At 53.9% G+C, this 13424-nt stretch overlaps 1 protein-coding gene across 7 annotated transcripts in view; it reads right to left on the bottom strand.

Annotated features, from left to right (window-relative positions):
- The window catches only part of Tns1 (tensin 1), a 185641-nt gene that overhangs the window by 75197 nt on the left and 97020 nt on the right, over positions 1–13424 (bottom strand). For all 7 annotated transcript variants that reach the window (XM_042679011.1, XM_042679018.1, XM_042679013.1 and 4 more), the window contains 9 exons: positions 12761–12810; positions 10691–10862; positions 7068–7118; positions 6208–6330; positions 6033–6097; positions 5283–5366; positions 1893–2005; positions 1131–1191; positions 845–920 (listed from right to left, as the gene is read on the bottom strand). In XM_042679011.1, coding sequence (XP_042534945.1) covers positions 845–920; positions 1131–1191; positions 1893–2005; positions 5283–5366; positions 6033–6097; positions 6208–6330; positions 7068–7118; positions 10691–10862; positions 12761–12810 — 795 coding nt within the window. The remainder of the gene's footprint in view (positions 1–844; positions 921–1130; positions 1192–1892; positions 2006–5282; positions 5367–6032; positions 6098–6207; positions 6331–7067; positions 7119–10690; positions 10863–12760; positions 12811–13424) is intronic.

Here is a 13424-nt window from a genome sequence, read left to right as displayed (position 1 = left end):
ACTGACACAAGTAGGGACCCAGGAGGTAAATACTAAGTGGTATATCTCTAGAAATCCAAGTAGTTGTCATGCAGTGCAGGTGACTCACACCTGTAATCCTAGCTACTCAGGAGGCTGAGATCTGAGGATTGTGGTTCAAAGCCAGCCCAGGCAGGAAAGTCTGTGGACTCTTATTTCCAATAAACTACCTCCAAAAAAGCTCAGAAGTGGAGCTGTGGCTCAAGTGGTAGAGCACTAGCCTTGAGCCAACGAAGCTCGGGGACAATACCCAAGCCCTGAGTTTAAGCCCCAGAACCTGCATCCCCAAAAAGGGGGGTGGGGAAGGGCTTTGGCTTAGTTACATTATCGTTTTCACTTTGGGTTTTTAGGATTCTGCTACATTCCTCTTTTGATTTAGTGAAGTATTGAGAAGTACAGTTGGCTTACTCACGTTAAGTAAACGTCACAATAAGCTGTTTTATGAACGAATCAGCACAGTTCCCCAAATCTGACGTCAAGTGATGCTCATTTGCTAATAACTTGATTCAATGAATGTAATTAAACTGATAACATTTCAATGGTCTTTACAAGGTATAATTAAATGAGGTATTAGAGAATAAATGTGACTGCTTTTTTTTTTTTTAAAGAAAAAGAAAAGAAATCTGAGTAGTTCCCAGGGAAAGGACACCAAGGCTAGGACAGGAGAGGGGACCAAGGCTGTTAGAATCTGGGCAGCGCTGCAGGACCTAGGAGCCCAGAATTCTAAGCCCCACAGCCTACCAGAAAAGATCACCGTGTCCCCAGGGGGAGGTAGTGACATAGGAAGAGAGAGAAGAGGTACGCTGAAAGGGAAGTCGGCCCTCACCAAGATGTCTCCCTTCAGGAGCAGGCCTGGTTCGATAGTGATGCAGATGCTGGTCTGGCTGTCCCCTGGGATGTTGCTGGGGGGGAGAGGTGGGTGGAGGAAGAGGGTTACAGCGGGGAGGGACTGCATGTTTTCCCCACCGTCCCTCTACACAGAGCTGCTAGGAACCCATACTCTCTTCCTCCCTCCACCCCTCTTGGGAAGAAGAGGTGTGGGCAGCCTTTGGTCTCCCACTCTTGGATCCTCAATCTGGGCCTTGGACATTCAGCTTCCATGGGCCACTTACTAGATGCCAGAGGTGTAAACAGGTTGCATGGCTTGGTAGATGCGGAGAAATGGCCGACACCCTGTCAGAGAGGGATGTGGGTGTTAGCTAAGAAGCACACATATGGGAAGGAGGGGAGAGGACAGGGTGAAGGAAGAGAGAGAATGGAAGGGAGAGAGGAATTGGGGAAGAGAAAAGGAGGAAGTAGAAAGGGGGGAACATACTAACTTTCTATTTGTAAGTCATTTTAACTTGATAAAACTTTGCTACATCTAACACTATCTACCTAGACTCTGTATGGAGGCCATTTGCAGATGAATGGACTAACATCCTACCTACCTGGGAGGCCAAGGTCCGGAGGAATCACAGTTCCAGGGCACTCTATGCAAAATAAAGTTTGTGTGACTCCATCACAACCAATGGGCAGGCATGGTGGCACACGCCTGCCATCCCCAGTGACATGAGGAAACACAAGTAGGAAGACAGCAGTCCCCAGACTGGCCTGAGCATAAACTGAGACTCCATGATGAAAGTAAAAAAGGGACTAAGATGTGCTCACATGGTCGAGCACAAGCCTAACAAGCGTGAGTTCAAATCTCAGTGCCATCAAAAATTTTAAATTAAAAAAAAAAAAAAGTAGTCAAGAAGTGATGCGTTGGAAAGGCCAACACCAAGCCTTTGGCCTCCCCAGCTTAAGATATCCTGACCACCCCCTCCTGCCTCCTACGCCAAGGAGAAGGACAGCAAGCTAGGCAGAAGGAAGGCGAGGGCTAGAGCAGTTACCTCCTTTAGACTCAAAGTTAGGGATGCCGTGCATGATCACATGGTGCAGAAACAGGGGCTTGTTGTTCATTTTGATGGAGCCGGAGAGCAGGCCGCTGAAGTAATGCACATACCTGCCACAGGGAAAAGGCGGCTTCAGGGAGGGGCCTGGATTGGTACAGTTTCCCTGTTCTCATTTCTGCAGGAATATTCCCCAGAGCAGGACTCCCTCCCGGCCTGCTGCGAGTTCCAGGAAGAAAATCAAAACAGAACAGGGAATGCAAACCTGCATCTAGACCAAGGTACCCACTTGGAGTTCTACAGCACCCCCTGGTGGTCTCTTCCTGACTCACTCTCAGCCCAGGGAACCCTCCATCGGCCAAAATTCCTTCTGAACAAGGAAAGTTTATCGACTAGCAAGCATCTCGGATAGCTTCACACTGAGCCAACCAAGCCTATGCTTATTCTTGTCCCAAGTTTGTACTTCTGTTTTGGTTCTGCCCTTACACCCTCCAGACACAGGGTCATCCAGAAAATAATTAGTGCTTCATTAATAATTACAGTGCTTTGTGCCATGCTAACAATTACAGAAGATCAGTCTCTTCATTTGGGATTTGGAATAACTAACTTCCAATAAGTATCTAATCTCCAGGGGTAACAGCCCATATTCTTTTTCACAAAGATGTTACTGTTAAAAGGCCTGACCCACTTCCCTTCCTTACAGATAAAAAGGAAAAATTAGATGTCCCAGGAAGGGACATTGGACTCCCAAAGACACACCAGGCTTGGGGTAGGAGGGAAAGAAAGAAGTCTGAGGTCCAGTGCATCCACCTCAATGATTGATTGGCACTTCCTCTCTTTCTGATTGGCCAAGGAACACTAGGCTGAGTCAGACAGACCAATCAAATTCAACCTGAGTTTCCTGGGAAGCTAACAGCCTATGAGGAGGGTGGAACCGGAAATGCATGACCATGACAGTACTCCCCCCTTCCCGCCTTGGCTCCCTGGCATACCTCCAGCCCCACAGACCACTGTCCCTGAGCCTGGGTGGAGCCACTTCAAACTACCAAGATAATCTGATGGGCAGCCCAGCTCCTATTCAGGACCCTGCCCAGCCCCCCAGTCCCATTACTTAAATCGGAAACCTGGAATGGCAAGTTCCCATCAGATCTCCTATTGGCGCCAACAGGATATGTCTGTGTGCTGGGGACAATGAGTCATAGAGCGGGTGACAATGAATGGGGGAGCTGCAAGCAAAGCTGTCCCTCCACTCCTCCCCCGCCCCCCCCCCATTCTCCTTTCCTCCAGCTGCTCCCATTCACTGTTAGCAACACTGACCGGAGGGAGGGAAAGTGACCACAAACATAGGAAACCCTACGGCTGCACTTTCACATGTGGGTAGATAGGACGGTCTACCCTCAGCAGGCACAGCACCCAATAGCCACTGCAGGAAGATGGTATGTGTGTGTGTGCGTGCACACACACACACACACACACACACACACACACACACACACACACACACACACACACTCCAGCTGAAATGAAAGCACAAGCAGAACACCAAAGGAACCACTCTCACACCAGACGATCCTGCTCTCCACCCTCAGCATGTGTCTCCATCCACATCCTTAACCTTTCAAGGTCAAGGGTCACACCATGCAGCAGTCATGCAGCCAGGAGCCCAGGAGCCCGTACTTGGCCAGTAGTGCTCTCCTCCTCCCTGGGAACATTCTCACTGATCCTCAGCTGCTGTATCTGGGGCCGCAGCGGAATTTTCTGCACTGGTGGCTTATGGTTATAATCCTCACTACTCAGGAGGCTGAGATCTGAGGATCATGAAATAAAGCCAGCCGGGGCAGGCAGGCATGTAAGACTCTTATCTCCACTTAACCAGAAAAATGCCTGAATTGGAGCTGTGGCTCCAGTGATAGAGCACCCGCCTTGAGTGAAAAAGCTAAGGGGCAGTGACCAGGCCCTGAATTCAAGACCCATTATCAGCGTATCACATGCACGCACACACACATACTTATCATTATCTGGAAGGATCTTTTACTTGTGAACTTGGTACCTCCCACAAGAAGCTCAGACTGAGCCCTCTGAGCTTGACAGATTCTGCAGAACTGAGCCGACATACCACAGGCAGGCAGGCCTGAGTCTTACACTCCAGATCATCAGTTCTGTCTGGGTTCCCTAACATTCTAGTGGTGGCTGCACTGTCCCCCGTGACCACCTGACCTTGGCATTGCCTGCTGCGGGTCAGACATCACAGAACCACCCTGCTGCCCACAGAGCCATAGCCTTCTTGTCAGTGATAAGTATACCGCAGGTTGGAGGCCAGCCCTGGCCAGCTGGTACTCATCCTATTGTACCTGCTGGCTCTGCCACCAATTGTCCTAGCTTCCCCCTAGGTTCCTCATAAAATGAGGATGTCCCAGATCCTGAAGATTATCCTCACTAAGTCTCAAAATCACCTCTGACAGCCCCCACTAAAATAGCCCCACCCCTTGCCAGCAGGTCTCCTGTGTGAAGCAAGCCATTCGTCTCAGCAGGCTACCTGGCCCTGGCTAGTATATAAGGTCATTTGTTTCTGGTCTCCCTCCCCCACCCCTCTCTCTCTCTCTGTAGACCATCAGCTCCCTAAGGGAAGAGACCGTGTCCTGTTCACCTAAACATCCCAGTGCCTATAGCTTGAGTTACACAGATCCATGCCAGCCCTGCTTCCTACTTGGGTAATTAAGAGACTTCAGTGAGCTCCATGGTGGCCACGCTTAGCAATGTATTGTAAATGCTCCCAACAGAAGGTGACCCGGGGGTGGGTCTCTGTGACTCCCAGCATGGACAGCAGGGGCATCAGCGTGCTGCAGGTTCATCCCCACATGGAAACCATCCTGTCCTTGACAACAGCACATGTGGCCAGGCTCTGGTGGCTCATGCCTGTTACCCTAGCTACTCAGGAGGCTGAGCTCTGAAACTCATGGGTCAAAGCCACACCCAGGCAAGAGACTCCTATCTCCAATTAGCCACCAAAAGCCAGAAGTAGAACAGTGACTCAAGTGGTAGAGTACCAGCCTTGAGACAAAAAAAAAAATCTAAGGGACAGCGCCAGCACCCAAGCCCTGTGTTCAAGCCCTAATATAAGCACATACCAAAAAAGGACAGTATGTGCCTTCGTTCACTGCACCTGCCACCAGACCCATGCTTTGCCCACGATGCTTTCAGGCAGAAGCCTCTGAAGCCGGCCTGAGGACACACACATGGGCTACAATGAAGGCTTTGTCCTGAGTCCTCACCACTCTAGGCTGGTCTACCCCAACTAAGCAGCTGTTTCTTCTTCTGTAAGTACACAGCCCTCCCACCACCACCCCCTATACACCACGTATGCCCTGGCTGTGAGTTCTGGAGGCCCACCTTCTCTGTGATGGCTGGCCAATGGGCACAATCTTATCTTCATAGAACCGCTTCATGGCAAATCGATCGAGAGCCTGGTCCGCACTGTGGGGAGAGAGGGACAGTCAGAGGAGCCAATGCCCACAGCCAAGAGCTCCTCGTCCCCTTAACGCTGTTCCCCTAGATCTGAAAAGCCTCACAGCTGGTGCCTGGTGCCTGTTAAGGGGGGGGGCAGACCTCCGGCCATGCTGTGTACTAAGCACCTTCAGCTCAGCTTGGGCCACCAACTCAAATCTCCACTTACTGTGACTCTTGGTTCTTCTGAATTATCACCTGTCAGGTGACGGTGATCATCGCACCTTCCTCTGAGGTTTGGTGGAGACTGAAGTTAACACCTTAGAAAGAAGGACCTATGGGTCCTCACAGGGTGCTGAAGAGACCATATTCAAATAAAAGGTGGGCTCCTCCATCCTCACTGCCTGTCTTCCCTCCCTGCTCACCCAGCCAATGAGAAGGCAGCTGGGACAAGTGGCCCCCAGAAGCTGCTGGGTGGGGCGTGCCCCCACAGCTTCCAAGGCCAGGTCGGAATAGACTCTACTTCCTGTGCCGTCTGTGCCCAGGCTCTGCCTCAGAACTGTGGGTAGGTGCCTTCTCCAATTCTGGGGCCTCCTGTGCCCCTCAAGGCCTTATACCCCCTCCTACCTCAAGCAAGGCAGAGACCATAATGGCCGGAAGGGTAACACTGTGCAGAAGGCTGGTCAGGGCACTGACCTGGCAGAGATGTTGCTGTAATGCATGTAAGCCGCAATGACCACACCGATCCTGCCTCGGTTTCCCTGAAAGAGGAAGAGAAGCTTGTAATTCCGTTCTCAGGCAGTCCCTGCTGCCCCAGAACGATTCCAGACTCCAGGAGGAAGAGGAGGAGGAGGCAGGGCAGGGCTCTTACCTTGTTGTGTAGGACAACAACGTTATGGGGGTCAGCGTTGAGCCACGTATCCATGGCCTTGCAGACGCTGCAGATCTTCTCCAGCGCCGGAGTGTGTAGGTCAGGCCAGCCGAATTCCAGGACCTGTGTCCCCAGCCAAGAGTGAGGAGAGGACGGGCCAGCAGGCCAGCCGGGGCAGCACTACCAGCAGCTGGGCCTCATCCTGCTTGTCACCCCTTCTGGGAAGCAGGCAAAGGCCACCAGCCTGGCCTGGAGACCCCAGGCTTCAAGCTGAAGCACCACAGACTCCCTGGGGGGCCCCATGAAGTCCCCACCCCCCCCAACCTTGACTTTCAGGCCTGACCTGCTGAGGGCCCCAGCCCAGCCCTCCAGCCCCTCCCTTACAGCTTGAGAGCAAGGGAAGAAGAGAAAAGAGCTTCCTAGTGCTCATAGCTCTTCATTTGGGGGCCAGCCAGGAGAAGTCTAAGAGCACACAGGGTGACTCTTGACATCAACTCTGGGTTCCTCCAGCCCTTTCTAAACTCACAGCATGTTGAATAAAAGAGCCTCTGTCTGGGACTACACAGGACGCCTTTGCCACCTGTCCACTTTGTATTATACTGAGAGACCAGAATCCAGGACAGACTGTGAATGGAAGATGCGAGGGACAGAAGCAATACCCCACAGAACCCAGTGAGCAAACAGTGTAAGCACAGGCTGCAGGAACCACTTGAATCTAAGAACTGAAAATTCTGGTATAAGGTGGTACTTGAACTTAGGACGGGCTTTTCTAGCTTTCCCTGTGATTTCAGAGGGTAAACCCCCCATTCTCCTGCTGTTCCCCACAAAATGAAGTCACCCCCAAACAGCCATAGGCTCACCTTGGTGTGAAGCTTCGTGATGTCAGGTCTCCGCTCAGAGAGGTTAAACAACTAAAAGGACAGAAGGGACGGAGGAGGTGAGGATCAGGAGGGCTGGGGGAGGGGAGGAGCAGCAAGGATACCCCCTGGTCACCCGGATATGGAGGTGTCATTTCCAGCTCCTCTAACCCCAGTAATGGCCAGGCAGAGCTGCAAGGAGCCCTAGCAGACAGGGTCCTGGGCCATATGCCAGTCAGAAGTACTTGGCTCTCCTGTGCTACCTGTCACTCCCTTCCTGATTGAAATTCTGTTCATAGCTGAATACAGGTTGCCCAACAAGGTCAAGATAGGAAACAAGAAGTTTTGTTTTTTGGTTTTTTTTTTTACTTTTTGTGGTACCTTTTTTTTCTGTTTTTCCCTTTGTCTCAGTTTTTTTATTTCTGTACCTTTTTTTTTTTTTTTTTTGAGGGGGGGCGGGTCCGGTTGTGGGGCCTGAACTCTGGGCCTGGGCGCTGTCCCTCAGCTCTTCAGCTCAAGGCTAGCACTCTACCACTTGAGCCACAGCGCCACTTCCGGCTTTTTTCTTTTTGTTTATGTGGTGCTGAGGAATCGAACCCAGGGCCTCAGGCATGCAAGGCAAGCGCTCTACCACTGAGCCACCTTCCCAGCCCTATTTCTGTAACTTTTTGCCTTGTATGTAGTTTATCTGAGTTGGGGAGGGGGAGAAGCACAGAAACGGTGGGACAAATGGTGAACTAATTCAGCAGTGATACCCACTGGACACCATGTTGGAAAAGAACTATACAATGTGGGAGAAGAGAGTCCAGGAGGGGAAAACTGGGAGAAAAGAAAAGTTACCTGACTTATATAACCCCTCTGTACATCACCTTTACAGCAAAAATTAAAAAAAAAGAAACCAGAGCGGTGAGGCTACGCCCCTCATGAATGACCACACCCCTCATGGAAGGCCACACCCCTCAGGACTGACCACACCCCTCATGGGAGGCCACACCCCACATGAATGACCACAGCCCTCATGGAAGGCCACACCCCACATGAATAACCACAGCCCTCATGGAAGGCCACACCCCTCAGGACTGACCACAGCCCTCATGGGAGGCCACGCCCCTCATGAATGACCACACCCCTCATGGAAGGCCACACCCCTCAGGACTGACCACAGCCCTCATGGGAGGCTACACCCCTCATGAATGACCACACCCCTCATGGGAGGCCACACCCCACATGAATGACCACAGCCCTCATGGAAGGCCACACCCCACATGAATAACCACAGCCCTCATGGGAGGCTACACCCCTCAGGACTGCCCACACCCCTCATGGGAGGCCACACCCCACATGAATGACCACAGCCCTCATGGAAGGCCACACCCCTCAGGACTGACCACACCCCTCATGGGAGGCCACACCCCACATGAATGACCATAGCCCTCATGGAAGGCCACACCCCTCAGGACTGACCACACCCCTCATGGGAGGCCACGCCCCTCATGAATGACCACAGCCCTCATGGAAGGCCACACCCCACATGAATAACCACAGCCCTCATGGGAGGCCACGCCCCTCAGGACTGACCACACACCTCATGGGAGGCCACACCCCACATGAATAACCACAGCCCTCATGGGAGGCCATGCCCCTCAGGACTGACCACACCCCTCATGGGAGGCCACACCCTACATGAATAACCACAGCCCTCATGGGAGGCCACGCCCCTCATGAATGACCACACCCCTCATGGAAGGCCACCCCCCTCAGGACTGACTACATCCCTCATGGGAGGCCACACCCCTCATGACTGACCATGCCCTACTGGTCACACCCCATGAATGACCACACCACTCATGAGCAGAGATCCTGATAGAAGATGAGCAGGAACAGAACCCCGCTGGTGGTATAAATAGCCAGCATGTGACCATCTCCATTTTCCACTTTCTTCTCTGACTTTAGAACCATCACATAATAATGCAACTTCCCTTTCCCAGACACCCTCCTTCAGAGGGTGCACAGCACCCTGGGGGGCCCTCACAGACCTGGACCTACCTCTCCCAGCACATGCCCCTCCACGCCTAGCCATACCCCGTGCAAAGCCCCTGCTCCCAGAGTTCTTCCCTCCCCTCCATGACGGTGAGCACAACTGCTCATCTCCACCCACTGTCCGGAAACGCCAAGGCCACCATGTCACCGTCAACACAGCCTGGCCTGGGATGGACAGGATGGACAGAGCTGTGACAACACAGCAACCCACTGAATCCTGTATTCCTGGAATCAGGCAAGCATTTAGGGTGCTTCTCAGCCACTCCTGAACCCTACATTACATTAAGAATGGCTACCAGTCAGTGAGTGCCCACCACCTGCTAGCCCGTGCCAAGGACTTTACATCTGATTGGCTTCCTCCTCTCAGAAGCCGGCTGAGGTGAGGAGTATTAACAGAGCTGCTCTGTGGATCCGTGAAGCAAAAGGGCCAAGATCACATGGTTAACAAGCAGAGTCAGGATTTGAACCCAGGACTTTCTGACATTTCCAGCCATGCTACTAGATGGGTTTCTGTAGTAAGCTGAAAATGTCCCCCAAAATTCATGCCCACTTGACCTTCACAGTATGATCATAGTTAAAATAAGGCCTTTGTAGGCAGTTAAGGATCTCCAATGTTTGATTCTCCTGGGTTTGCGGTGGTCCTGAATCTGACAACGGATGTCCCTGTCACAAGAGGAGGGGACACGCCTAGTGGCCCAGGGAGGACTGAGGAGGCAGAGAATGGTGACAGGTGACAAGCCAGGAGGGCCCAGTACTGGTTGCCACCTGAAGCCCGAAAGAGACAAGACAGGAGTCCTCAGGGAACATGACCCTGGGGATGCCTTGATTCCAGACCTCTAGCTTCCAGCCCTGTGACACAGGACATGCGTGGCCACTTGCTTCTGCAGCCCTGGTACACACGCACTACCTCCCCGCCCAGCTCCACGCAAACACCCGAGGACAGTGCGTACAGCTGGCGCCTGGGTCAGCCACGTGCATCTTGCTGTCAACGGGACCTGAGCCTCACCCTGGGCCAAAGGTGGGTGACCCTTCCTGCATCAAAGGCACATCCCCAGCCATCTTGCCCACACAAGTCACGTGGCCTCCAACGACTCCTGAGGGCCAGCCACAAGGTTCCCAAAGTCAGCCCTACAGTGTCCCAGGAAAACCAATACCAGCTCTGCCCCCCAGACTCTGAGGCTTAGCCCAGAATCCCATGTTTCAGCTCTAGGAAGTGCCTGCTGTCCAGGGCAGTTCTGCAGGAAAACGGGATTTGGCTCCACGGAAATGCTCCAAAGCCTAACTTGTGTTGCTATTCTCTGCTCCTGGCGCGCGCGCACACACACACACACACACACACACACACACACACGCACACGCACACACACACACACACACACACACACACACACACACACCGCTTAGTTCCAGCAGCTATGTCTGGCTACAGGTGTTCTCCTTAGAACTGGCACAGTCTGGAGAGGGTTGAAGACTCAGGCCACAAGAGATACCCAGGAAACACCAAGGACAGCAGAGAGGCACCAGGCGGGTGGAGGGTGGGGTCCAGGGGACCCGGAGCGGCAGAGGAGCCGCCACCGCCATCTTACCAGGTAGCTGCCTCCATGCTTGGACTTGAGCATGTGGGCCACCTGGCGGAGGTTGCTGCGGAAGTTGTCCTCGTTGGCCGTGCTGGGGAAGGACACGGCAATGATCCTCTCCGTGACGTACACCAGGTCCAGCTCACAGCTGTCCTCCACCGTCCTGCTTCCGCTCATGTTTCTAGGGAGACAGTGAGCCAGCCAGGGTGGGGGAGGAGGTGTCAGATCAGAATCCAGCCCTAGGACAAGCTTCAGAGGCCTGCACCCTGGCATTCGAGACATGAGCTCTCCATGTCCAGCCAGGGAGCTCGACGGATCCCTGGCCTCATGGGCAAAGTCAGAAGCTCCCTGTAAGAGGCCAGTGTGAGAGGCTGAGAGCGCCAGACTCAGCAAGCAGGTCCAGGGCCAGTGAGGGCCTGAGACCATGTCAGAGATAGGCTGGGAGGCCAGGACCTGCCCAACCAGGAACCCAGGAGCTCAGGCCTGTCTCCAGAGGATCCAGAAGAGGAAAAAGGGCCTTGACAGGTGCTCCCAACACCCCCGCCAAGCCTTCTCCTGCCTCCCCCTTGGTCCTGCTAGGATGGGTCAGGAGATCTCTCAGGAAAGGAGGCGGATCTCAGGTGACTTGCCCATGTGGGCTTCAGGGCAGCCAGACGGTGGTGAGTGCCCCAGCCCTCCCTCAGGCAGGCAGATGCCGCCCTTTGTCCTGGCTCTCCCCACCCCTGCCAGGGCCGCTTCTTGGCTGCAGCCTCCCTGCTTTCTAAGGGCCCCGGAGTCCTGAGGGTGTTGGTGTGCTGCTGCCGGTAAGAGCAGGTCCTCAAGAGGTGGGCTCCCCGTGAGCTGAACGGCTAGATGAGGGGGCCAGGGCCTCACATCTGTACACATCTCCTGGCTTTTCTCCCATGGGAGGGCAAACTAGAGATGGAACCCTAGATGGACCCCAGGATCTTGGACGTGCTAGGCAAGTGCTATACCGCTGAGCCACACCCCAGCCCACCTCCTCTAACCAACTGGGCAACTCTCCAATCCCATTCTGCCAACACTATAACTGTGTAGAACAGAGACTAGGGCAGGAGAGCTGAAAGAGAGGGGGTCCCTAGAAATGGTGAGCCCACGGCCTGTGGCAGAGGGGCCTACAAGAATCCAGACCTGCAGGTCCCCGGCCAAGGATGAGCTATGGTTTCTCTGGGGGGGGGGGGGGAATGAGAGATAGCAGGGACCATACCCATGCACAAACATCTTCAACATGGAAACACCCGGGCAGGGGTCCCGGAAATATACAGCACACTCCAGAGCCCCTCTGAGGAGAGCTCTGGGAAAGGCCAGCATTGGCAGAAAACTTATAAAGCCAGTATCTGTCTTTCCGGGGGTGGGGACATAGGGGTGACAGACCTGAGTCAGCCCCCCCCCCCCTCCCGCCTGTCCTGAGCTCAGACCTGCCCCACCCTCAGCCTGGATCCCATGGAAGATGGGAAGCAGAGCAGCGCCACCATCTGGACAAGATCTGTATTGCATCCTGACTAGACCACCCCAGGTACCCTAAAGAGCCACCATGTCTTTGGGCAACTGGCAGCTGAGCCAGAACCACCAGAGGCTTCTGCCACCCACCCAGGCTGGCATACTGACTCATCTCGGGAGTCTCTGGAGATGATGATGAGGCAGAGAGGGAGGGAGACTAAGCCACAGAACCTGGCTATAGTCCAAAAGGACTGGGCTGCAGGGCACAGGACTGTGGAAACCCTGTTCCCATGTGGAAAACTTTCCTTTCACAAATGAGGCCCCAAAGGCAGAAAGCCCATCTTCTAAGAACAGGATCTAGCACAGGCCTGGTGGCAGCTGGCCCTGGGCTCCTCCTCAGCCAGCACCATTACCTGTTTGCAAGCATGGGAGATCTCATGCAGGTAAATCAAGAACGCAGCTCATGGTCTGCCTCAGAGCTAAGACCATTCACCCCACCTCTCACAGAAGCTTCCTGTCCTCAGTCCTGGGGACCCCTCCCGACGAAGCATGACTAGAGACCACGCACGAGGTACCCCACTACTTGCCGCCTCTCCCCACACCCTGGTGGGCCAAGCATACCTGGTGGGCTGCGGCTGGGGCTGGAGACTCGGGGTGACTCTGGTGATGCCCTGGGTAGGAGAGAAGAGACACAGCATTATGGAGGGGAGGGGGCGTGGGAGGAGAGCAGTTGGGGTGCTGAGGCTGCCCGCCCCCTGTGGGCATGCTCCCCTCGGTGCAAGCCCCTAGGGGACAGAAAGAAGAAGCTCCCGATTCCAAGAAACCCTCCCACCGGGGCTGAGGCACACCCTGTTAACAGTACTGAATCCGTCCTGACTCACTGGGCCACCGCAGTGGTCACCCCACGTACAAAGACGGATCACAGCCTCACAGCCTCGAACGCCACAGGATGACAGCAGGGACAGCCCTCCGTCCAGCTCGGAATCTGTCACCCCATGCTCCCCTCCCCTCCTCAAAAGCAGTCACATGGAGTCATTTGATCCAGTTCTGAGAGGGCAAGGTGAGGGTAGAATGTGGTCAAAGTACAGCCTAGACACACACACAGAGGTCATCCCTGAGACGCAGAAATCTGGATAATCACGGTTCAAGACCAGCCCAGGCAAAAAGTTACAGACACACCCCATCTCCACCAATAAACTAGGAATGGTGGTAACATCCATAATCCCAGCTCTGAGGAAGACACAGGAGGGGAGATGGAGAGCTGAGGCCAATTGGGGAACAAAAG

This window comes from Dipodomys spectabilis, unplaced genomic scaffold (assembly GCF_019054845.1).
Source record: "Dipodomys spectabilis isolate Male_0828 unplaced genomic scaffold, ASM1905484v1 ptg000051l, whole genome shotgun sequence".
NCBI classification, from domain to species: Eukaryota; Metazoa; Chordata; class Mammalia; order Rodentia; family Heteromyidae; genus Dipodomys; species Dipodomys spectabilis.
This window is presented reverse-complemented; position numbering and strand designations above follow the sequence as displayed.